Source organism: Brienomyrus brachyistius, chromosome 13 (assembly GCF_023856365.1).
Source record: "Brienomyrus brachyistius isolate T26 chromosome 13, BBRACH_0.4, whole genome shotgun sequence".
In the NCBI taxonomy this organism is placed as follows: Eukaryota; Metazoa; Chordata; class Actinopteri; order Osteoglossiformes; family Mormyridae; genus Brienomyrus; species Brienomyrus brachyistius.
Window position 1 is genome coordinate 25,223,459 of NC_064545.1, and position 11,189 is coordinate 25,234,647.

General features: G+C 43.3%; 1 protein-coding gene across 1 annotated transcript in view; it reads left to right on the forward strand.

The window, feature by feature from the left end:
* Positions 1-9,570, forward strand: part of LOC125706472 (docking protein 4-like) — a 51,471-nt gene extending 41,901 nt beyond the window's left edge. Inside the window, exons 4-9 of the mRNA XM_048973189.1 lie at positions 611-725; positions 1,155-1,274; positions 1,381-1,570; positions 2,539-2,677; positions 3,790-3,892; positions 4,826-9,570. Coding sequence (XP_048829146.1) covers positions 611-725; positions 1,155-1,274; positions 1,381-1,570; positions 2,539-2,677; positions 3,790-3,892; positions 4,826-4,965 — 807 coding nt within the window. The 3' untranslated portion in view covers positions 4,966-9,570. The remainder of the gene's footprint in view (positions 1-610; positions 726-1,154; positions 1,275-1,380; positions 1,571-2,538; positions 2,678-3,789; positions 3,893-4,825) is intronic.
* Positions 9,571-11,189: the final 1,619 nt, after the last annotated feature.

Sequence of the window (11,189 nt, forward strand, 5' to 3'; positions counted from 1 at the left end):
GTCTCCGGCCGCTCATCGCCGCACCTGTCACAGGGAATTCAGAGGAGAAGAAGCAGATGTGAGGACGTGTTAGATCTGCAGTTAGAGTCAACATCAAACGATGCGTCGGCGCAGAAGCCCCCCAGTCACGCTGCCTTTGTTGAGTCTTGCAGTTTCTCCGTCTCCCACGTTCTTGCTCTCAATATGAAGCATTTCACTGCAACAGGGGCTTCTTCATAAGGAATTCGTCAATTATCACAATCATTCATTTTTCAGCCCATAATTAGTTACTGAGAACCCCCCCCCCGTTCTCCTTTTTGAAACGCTTCCAGTCCCCCGCCTTTTTGAAGAAGACTCCTCCATACTTCAGATTGTTATATTTCGGTCCTTCACACCTACTTCACACCATCCTCTTTGCCGTCGAAGCACTTCACCACCTGATCTCACTTTGTATTGGCCAGTGTGCACCAGGGAGGTGCCACCAGTAAAGCTTGCTGGGGGGGGGGACACAGTGGTTTTCCAAGTCGGTGCTGTCTCAGAAGATGCCCGTCGTGTCCTTGCCAGGGACCCACCCATGCTGACAACTGCAGCCCAGGTGCTCCCTTAACCCGTCGTTTGTGCCCCCCCGTAGGTGACGGAGATCAGCAACGTGAAGAACGTAACGCGGCTTCCTCGGGAAACAAAGCGCCAGGCCGTGGCCATCGTCTTCCCAGACGACACCTCACGCACGTTCACCTGCGACTCAGGTATCCTGTCATCAGTTAGGGGCTGGATATCGGACCAGTTCCCTGAGGGTCTGTTAACCTTCTGCAATCAAACATCAAGACAGTGCATCCTTATTAAAACTTTTGGTAACACTTTACTTAAAGCAGTCATCATAATGCATTATAAATAAATATAAATACCTTCATAATGCATTATAATGGCCAGTATAAGAATTAATGATTCTTTGAACTGCATTATAAAGGTATTTATGAATAGTGTTTATCATACCTTATTATATTTGTAATGCATTATGAAGGTATCTATAATGCATTATACATGAGTGCTTTAAGTAAAATGTTACCAATCTCTCTAATCCAACTGGAGCTGCATGTTACATTTATTTACTGTTATGCTTGTTTTTGTTCTGGTCGATCAATGAGAGCCTCACTTGTGTTTTCTTCCACTTTCAGAGTTGGAAGCTGAGGAGTGGTTCAAGACCCTGTCCATTGAGTGCCTTGGGACCCGCCTCAATGACATCAGCCTTGGCGAGCCAGACCTCCTGGCCGCAGGAGTTCAGTGTGAGCACACTGGTGAGTATCTGTAGCTGGGATCCCAAATCTCTGTGGGATCGTTGTTTGTGCTTGACATCTGAACCTACTGTATGTGATGGAAACCTGCACTAATGTTCCTCGGCAGAACGCTTCAATGTGTTCCTGTTGCCCTGTCCCAATCTGGACATCTACGGGGAGTGCATGATGCAGATCACCCACGAGAACATCTACCTGTGGGACATCCACAACCCCCGCACCAAGCTGGTCACATGGCCCCTCTGCTCCTTGCGACGTTACGGCCGCGATGCCACACGCTTCACCTTCGAGGCTGGAAGGTTTGGACGGACAAACCACTGACAGATAGAACAAATCATGCACATAAATGGGATGCTGAGACACGAGATAACAACCCAGCTCCTCACAATCGGCTTAATTAAGACAAGGAACCAGTGGGGGATGGAATGCGGCAGAAGAAGAAAATTCAGGCAGGATACAAGGAGGACAGATTGAGGCTGACGAGGACTGGCAGGGGAACAAAGACTCTGGGTAAACAGAGTAACAGTTGAGGCCTCTGCATCGTGGCAGTTTCGTGAACAGGCCTGGCACAGCTATCTGGAGTGTGATCCAGCAAATTGAGCTTCCCTGCATCAATCTGGGCTGTTTAATAAGGCGGCCTGAATGCAACACTCAGAACAGGCCTGTCCCAAAACTGTGAGGATATTGATCGAACAGATTATAAGGAAAGGCCTGCCCTCCTGGGGCATAGTTCTCATTGATGAAATAAACTGTATCCCCTATGCACTGGTAGATGTGCTGGGGGGCGGGGGGTGCCTCTTGCCTAAGCGTTATTAAAAGGTGACAATGCACTGCCCCCTTGTGGTAGAGGTAGGGTGTTACTTTTCCCATAGTCCCGTTGCTTTTTCCATCTGGTACCTGTTCTGTAGCTGCATATTCATAGTTGGCTTACGGAGCTCATTTACATTTACACTGTTGTAGTTACTTTCTAATGTTGATATTACTGAGGAATTATATGGTCTATGCAGTTAATTAATATGAATGAATATGAAATCCAGTATAGTACTACACTATATTCATCCATCCATCCATCATTCTCCTTGGCATGCTTGTCCTGATCAGGGTTGCAGGGACTATACATTACTACCATACCATCTGTTTTTTCTGTTTGTATAGCAGTGTTTATGAGTGATGCTTACCTGATCCTGTGTGTGTGTGTGTGTGTGTGTGTGTGTGTGTGTGTGTGTGTGTGTGTGTGCGCGCGCGCGTGCGCCCACACGTGCTTCAGGATGTGCGACAGTGGTGAGGGCCTCTACACCTTCCAGACACGAGAAGGAGAGCAGATCTACCAGAGGGTCCACTCTGCCACGTTGGCCATCGCTGAGCAGCACAAGAGGGTCCTGATGGAGATGGAGAAGAACAGCCGGGTGAGAAACACAGACAAAATGAAACGCACAGACTAATGCTGTTACTATTGATTATATCAACAATTGAGTCATCTACTGATTCATTTGATGATTCATTGAGTAATGGTTTATAATATAATATAATTTAGCAAGCTTTGCAATTCTAACAATGGTTCCTTTTGCAAATTATCTAGTATATATGGAAAAAACAAACATCTGTCTGAAGTTTACCACTTTTGCATGAGCTCTGCATGCGCTCTCTGAGACAATCATAATCATTATCGCCCTTGCTGCTTGCCTCAGTCATAGACCGTGCAGCACGTACGTGAGAAGTTAAACAAAATGAGCGAAGAGAAGAAAAGCGAACTGTAACTGCTCATGAAAAGACCTTTGTCTTCCCTTGTATGGAAAGATTTCGTATTTCATTGAGACGATATTGAGGAAAAGCAAGTGATTGTCGGCACTTCATTGTGTCTATTGGCACAACTAACAGCAATATCACCAACTTTTTTGACTTTGTTGGTAGATAAGTTATATTTCGATAGTTAATTTTCAACTCTTAACAACAAATATCATTCAGCCCTACTCAGAACATGCAGTAAGGAAATTCTTCATCTATGCTTTTTTATAACCGAGTAATCGTGACAGCTCTTGTACAGACTGACGTTTTAGGTGCATTTTAAACGTTTGAATATTGTGCTCAGTTGGCCCTTAAAGCAGACGAGGAGATTGAGAAGCAGGAATAATGACCTCTCTCATTGAGCAATGGTTTATAATATATCCCTTTGTCTTCCTTTGTCTGCCTCTGTCTGCCTCTGTATGCATCTGTCTGCCTTTGTCTGCCTCTGTCTGCCTTTGTCTGCCTCTGTCTACTTCTGTGTGCCTCTGTCTGCCTCTGTCTGCTTCTGTACGCATCTGTGTGCCTCTGTCTACTTCTGTGTGCCTCTGTCTGCCTCTGTATGCATCTGTGTGCCTCTGTCTGCTTCTGTGTGCCTCTGTCTCCGTCTCCCTCTGTCTCCCTGTCCCCCTATATCTGCATCTGTCTCCATCTGTCTGCCTTTGTCTCTCTCTGTCTCCCTGTGTCTCCCTGTTTCCCTCTGTCTCCCTCTGCCTGTCTCTGTTTTTCCGAGCAGTTGCTGTCGAAGAGTTCAGAGGCGGGGTCCTACCCATGCACGCCCACCGCCATCCTGCCTCGCAGCGCCTTCTGGCACCACATAACTGGCAGTTCCACCAACGGTATGCTGGGAAAATGCCGTGTGTGACACAGCCTGCCTCTGCACTGTGTGCTTTCAGCGTGTCTGGCCAATGTGGCCCCATCACTTAGACTGAACTCGTTATGAGTCCTGCAGTAAGTGGGATTTATGTATCCTGTCAGTCAATGCACATTTTATCCAGATGGAAACCATCACTAAACAAGTGGGTTAAAGTACATTTACATGTTACATATTTAGCAGATGCTTTTGTTCAAAGTGAGGCAAGTAGCACGTACAAAAATGCTGTGAGGGAGTTTCCAGTGAATGTTCAGGTACAGGAGTAAGCAGTATTGCAGCGGAAACTACACAGCAGCTACACAATAGTTTCTAACAAAGCAAGAACCCAATAAGATTAATTAATCAAGGACCAGAAGTGCAACATATGAACATGAGAAAATGTGAAGAGGCATCAAACTAGTAGAGGAGTTCATGGAACAGATGGATCTTGAGGTGTTCTTGAAGGTGGAGAGCGAGGATGTTTGATGACCAGATGTGTTTCGGCATCTCATTCCGCCAAGTGGGCTAAATTACCTTGGAAACTCAAAGCCAAGGTCCACTTGCCCTAAAATTTGCAAACTGATCGGTTGTGTGGGGCAACCATTTCACTCTCATGGGCCTCCACCTATTGGGGAACTACGATATAAAGAGTTTGCATTAGGCTGTGGAGAAAACCTTTGTTCCCGATGCTGTGTTTGATCCAGATTAAACTGTATGTCCGCCTACTGAGTATCCATGAACTAGACCATAGCCATGTGTGGACACCAAGAGTAGGTTTTAAAGCCTGCCTAATCCCAACGCTCCTTAGCCATTGTTAAGGAGCACTATATGACCAGTGTGACAAAAAACATTAAACAACATTAAACAGTAAACAATATTTACACCCATTGATGACCTGTCCCCTTCTTCTGTGTTTTAGGTGATGTGTTCAGTAGCTCACAGACGGAGCCAGAAACAGACCTGCTTCCCGGGCGTCTGCCCCCTGAACGCCAAAACACAGTCCCCATCAGCCACAGCCGGCACGGTCCCGACCACTACCGCTCATACTCTGGCCAGTGAGGGGTGCTGTACATTCTTCCCACCTAATGTTTAATCTCCCTTATGTCTGTGGGCCTGGGACCTCATTTTCATCGCTTCAGGCCCCCCACTGATCCAGGGGGGCGATGGTGGAGGTGGGTGAGAGCCCGACACACACGCAGGGAGAATTTGTTTTTGGCCACGGAGGATCGACAAGACTCGCACACTCCTTCCGTGAGGAACTCCATCTCCCAGCAGCCCTCAAAAAGAAGGAAGAAAAAGGGGGGTGGTTTTGAGACTCGTGAACCTTTGTGTAATTCTGTTTTGGACACATTTTCGTGAGCTGCTCTATGCATGGCCCCCTTGGCAAGAAACAAAATGACTGTGTGGCGTATGTGAGTGTGTAGGGGCCCCTCAACTACACAAGCCCATTGACATCATATTGTTGGAGAAATCTGCCTTTAGAGAGAGATCACCAATACCCACCCAATTTTATGGGCAAGAAAATTAAGCAGTCTAGAAAATTTCTATGGCGAGTGCAGCTGTGAAGCATGAAACCAAGTCTGCACTCCCTGTGCTTGAACCCATAACCTTAATCTAGCACACAAGCAACGGGCCTTATAGCAGCGTTTCTGCTACTGGAAATACACGACGACATCGGTGCCGGTGAAGACGGCGCGTGACGGCCAGCCTTGTACGACGAGAGAGAGAGAGAGAGAGAGAGAGAGGGAGGGAGAGAAAAGAACATCTTCCTCAGACAAGGAAGAGGGGAATCGAACAAACAGCATCTTTCTGTTGTAGGCAACAGAACAACCAGACAGCTAGATGTTTCCTTGAGTCCGTTTTGGATGGATGAGACAAACGCATTTGGCTGCGTTCCTTCTTGCTTTATCTTGCTGCTCTTCAGTGAACCACAGGCACTCCTCTCCTGGGAACCGCCACTGAGAATGCTTCCTCCATCCCTACATCTCTTCCTCTGATCGGGGTGCCTCTATGTTCATGGACACATGGCTTTTCTGTCAGCGGGTGAAACAAACCATGAAAAAGCTTCTCTGGACCAGTGGTTGCATCACTGTCTAGCATCATTTAAAAACAAAAAAACTGAGAGGAACTGAAAGACTGAGAAAGGCGGATGACAGCAGCGTGCAACTTAAATTATTTTTTTACTCATCCCCATTTTTAAAAAAAATCTTTTCCATTTCTGAATGAGAAAACGACACAATTTTGAAGTTTGGTTTTTTTAAGCATTCTTTTTTCTCCACAAAAGGGTAATGATGACTACAAATATCTGTGGGTATTGCTTTATCGTTACCTGTGTTTTGAATTTTAATGGTAGGTCCGGTTAAGCACTTGCGTGTTCTTAACTGAAAGTTTGCACTTGGGGATGATTTTAAACGTTACTTTTTTAGATAACTCAGGAGAAAATAGGTCTTCTATTTGAGACATTGTGTTTTTTTTTTTGTTTTTTTTTTTACTTTGGGGGATGCAGCGTTGTTGGAAAAACTTTTCTGGGTCTGGATAAGAGGGGAACCTCCCACGTTTCATCTACCTGTCTATCTGTCTAAGAGGACTGTGTAACATCAACTGAATTGCTATGGTTGGCAAAGTCATCCCACGTCAGGTGGGCTCAGAGTCGGGGGTTAGTCCAGGGTCCGTTGTATGTAGCACTCGTCCCTTTCAGAAGTCTACGTCTCAATATGAAACTGATGCAACGTCTGCAGTACAGTCTTTTAGTCTTTAACCAGTGCTACACTCACACTCTGTGCCCGTCTTGAGTCTGCTATGTTCACAGGCTTGATGGCAAGCATTCTGTAGTCAGATTTCTAAGTGCTCTGTAACACATAGTATGTCTGTCATATTCAAGTGGGTGGCTTGCTGCAAAGTGATCTATTTTTTGTACAATAAGCTGAGATGGGGAAGCGACTCTGCACTCTTAATGAACCTGTGTGAAGTTCTAGGTCTCGTCGATTTGCCTGTTCACCCCTTTTTGGCACCCAGTTTAAAGCTTGCATTTTATTACCAGTTATTTATTGTCATAATTAATTGAAAAACACTTTTTTTCTGCAGAAAAAAATATATTTACACGTGTTGGGTGAGCATGTTGCTCGTACAGAGCTGGGTTCAAGGGCATAAATTTGGATATGGATGGTAGGGACATGTCCTAGCAATGTGGGAGTTTGTATTTGGGGGGGAGGGGGGGTGCGGGACTGATTTGGTCCCAACCATTGTTGAAACCAAACGTAGACACTTGGCTGGATTGGTTTTTCAGCTCCATTGGGGATGGCTTGGCGTCCTTGAGGGACATTCCTGTACTGGTTGACCCCAGGGATCCGTTGTCCTGTTGGTCTGCAGCGTGGAAGACATTTATGTGTGAGATCTGTTATACGATTCAATACATATGAGTTTGTGTAATTTAATGTTATGTATAAGAAGGGCTAAGCTTTTGTTGAACATATCCCTAACATATCTAAGCTTCTGTTGAACACTTTTTTTCCTCTATGTTGTGTATTTATAACCTGGGTTGACCATTGTACATATAGCTATTTATTTCTTTGTTTTGTGCAGGTGTCACATAGAGACCCTGTTCTTCCAAATCTGTGTGTGAGTGCGTCTGTCTGTCTTTGGATAACAATGGGGAATGTTAGGAGAAAGCCAAGGCACCTCATCTTGTTTTATAAAACATGCTTCAGCATGCTGGGAAACACTGTTAACAAATTGTTCTGGATTCACCTTTGTGCATCGGGGGTGTGAAGACCTGTGAGAGGTGAGAAGACTGGGCTCAGCCCCTCTTTCAGGGGACAGCAGGACAATGGGCCTCGGCTGTCTTTGGGCGGGATTCACAAACTGAAAGAAACAATGAATATTAAACAAAGATGGGCAATGCTAGAGTAGCTTCTACACAGAGCACAAGTAGCTAAAGACCCTGGGGGGGAGGGAGAATTTCTCATTTTAACTTCTCAGCCGTCTGACTGCAGCCCATTGGTCATTGCAAGGTGTGTGAATTAACTAGCAGATAACAAATGAGTCTTTCTTTTCTGTCAAGGTTTTATTTTCTGCCTTAAAGCTGCTGTTTGCTTTTTTGGGGGCATCAGTACACAGATAAGATTAAGTTGTGATGTACGCTTAAGGTCTAAAGACTTGTACTCTGTGACAGATAGCATTTATATAGACATATTGGACCCTGGTGGGTGTATTTGAATGTGATAAATTGAACTGGAAGTCACATTTGCCCCTGGTTGGAAAACAGCTATAGCTATCAGAACATAGTATATCCGTTTTATGACTTTTTACCTGTGCTAAATTGCAGAAATCTGTTTTTTTCCCCCGTCCTTTCTAGGCACAGTCGTCTTTCATGTGGTTTACTGTGCAGCTCAAAGATGGGAATATCATGGGATATACACAAAACACCATTTTTATAGCTGTACTGGGGAATGTTGCTTTGCGGTGTTTGTCTTCGTAGGGCAACAAACATTTTTTTAAATATATATAATACAATTTTTTAATATGCAGGCTGAGTAGTTCTGCGCTCTGGTAAAGTAGCTCAGTACATTTGGAACACCCCCGACCTTAATGGCCATAGAAAACATCCATTTAATTCATTCCCAACTAAAACACGATGCTACCTTCTCAGATCACATTGTTGTTATAACAGTCTTGATGCAGTGATGTTTGTTGTTTGGCTGTTTAAATCAGTACGCCAATGTCCAGTTGGTGTGTCATCTATTCTCATGGAGACCCATAAGGTATAATACACGCCACGTTCCACTCCTCCAGGTCCTAAGCAACAACAGTCTATGTGGATCGGAGCAATTTATGACATTGAATTATTGCGTAGAGTTAAAAAAATGCTTGAAAAATACAGCCAGAAAAATATGTTGCTTACTGCAGCTAAAATTTATTATCGCAGTTATATGTATTGTCCTATAGTTTCTGGATGTTCAGAAACATCACTTTCACTATGTATGATGTTATCCTTTATTACATCATTTTTCACCATGTCCTATGATTCATGTCCATATTATTACACGTCGATAATGCAAAATAAGACAGTCATACTAGCTGAATTTTTCAAGTAGAGTATAATACTTAACAAAAAAAAAGTAAAATAAACGCAAAAGCCATCAACGAATCTTTATCTTCTGCTCATTTGAAGCTTTTGCTGGGTCCGTTCCAGTTTAGAATTTAAATTCACACACTGACCACATCATTCACAGTGGTGGCTGTTTACATTAGATAACTTGTTTCGAGTGAACATGAAAATGCAGAACAACAAGGGAAATAGAACCTAGTAGTCTGAAAAGTGGGAAGCGAAAACTCTGACTGTCGATGTGTCGCGTTCTGATAGAATTCCTTTAAAACAATATTTAAAATGTCAAGATCATTGACTAAATATTTATTTTACAGCTTATGTTGCACAAGGCATAATGGCATTTTGGAATAATGGGGACACTGCTAGCTGCGGTCTGGTCGGTTAGCTCACCAGTGTGATGGAAAGCTAAAGAGCATGTTAGCATAGAGATCACCTTGCATGCGTTGAGTTATATAAAAAAAACGCTGTGTGTGTCATGTAATGTTTGTGGTACAACATTTTGCAGTTTTACAATAAAAAAGATGTTTTGTTTTTTTTACAATAAAACCTGAAACTGGTGTCCTGATTATCTATCACTAACCAACTCAATATCCTGTGAGTTTTAAATTAAAATGAAAGAATACAATCAATATACAATATGCTGTATATCCTAAGAATATTTTGAAAACTTGGAATGGGATTGTATTATTTTTGACATCTGCTTGGCTGAGCTGCATGGTGGCTCCGTGGAAAGACCATTAGCCCTGTCGCTATATACTGAGCCCTCGGGTACTTCATTTATAATTCTCCCCCCGGCTCTGTGTGTGCAGAGTTGGAATGTTCCCCCCATGTTTTCGGTCACAGAGGAAGGATCCAGGCTGTTTCCCTGCTGCAAGCAGTGACCTTGTACTGGATGGAAATACTTGAATGTGTCATTAGTGTTTAAACAGCACGTTTTCACGTTTCTCGCGTCAGAGGGTTAAGCTTCCCCCTTAAAATGGCCACTACACACAGCACGGTCAGAATATGTAGAAGCGGCATCGTCATTTCTGTTCTTTTTCTACACTGAAAACAACGGCACCACCAGAAGGTTCCTAGAAGATGGGTCAGGATCTCGTTCCCTTATTGTCAGGAGATGAAGGAGAATGTAATTGTGCTCAAAAACTGAAGAGACAAGGACTGCAATCTAATCACCGGTTTTAATAAAGGTTTAATAAGTAAACTGATTATAAAAAAAGAGTCAAAAGGTGATTATGATAGCCTAACCGCACCAGAGGTACCAGTGACTCCTGATTCTACGAATAAGGAAATCATTCTGACCAGGTTTTACATTTTAGACAATAAGCAATAACACACTTTTACGAATGTATAATAAACTGAAACTGAGCTCATACTGTACAGGTACATGATGTATTGGAAGCAGGATAAATGAGCAAGAATAAAGATGAGCGACTATGACAATGGCCATATTGTGATGGCTAGAGGATTGAGACCTTCTCCAAAATGGCAGGTCATGTGGGATCTTCCCGGTATGCAGAGGTGACTAGCTAGCAAAAATGGCTATTTCAGCTCATCAAAAAAATGGAATAGCTAAGCTGGACTACATCATCCGAGATAATTGCACGCTCCCATGGACACTGACTAGGCTATATAAATTGACATGCAAAATCATGATTGACAAGTCTGTGACTGGGCCCTACACTCTCTGACTCACCTGTACGCCTTCATTTGCACGAAGACCCATCAGCATGTTGAAGCAATAAGGGTTAAACCCTCATGAAGCGTGTCAGCAACAATTCACATAATATTTGTGGTTTATCATACATTATTAATCTGAAGAGGACACATCACAGTCTGAGATTTATGCAGGCTGATGACTCAGAGGCTGATGACTCTTTCGCTGGTAGAAATATCCACTAAGTTAATTGTTTTTTTTGCCTTTTTTGTTGATTCTGCAATGGGATTTTTAATTGTAATTACTGTTTATTTCTTCATGGTTATACACTGGAATTTTCTGTTTTGTCACAAAGATAAAGTATTAATTTAACCAATACAATTGTGCATCTTCACAGTACCTATTGGTACTACTTAGGTTGCACTTTCAGTTACAAAAATGTAAAATAAGGACGTCAAATGTTAGTTATTTGAAAATGAACTCAAAATGTGCAAACTTCAAATTGCTCAGCAGTGTGAAAAG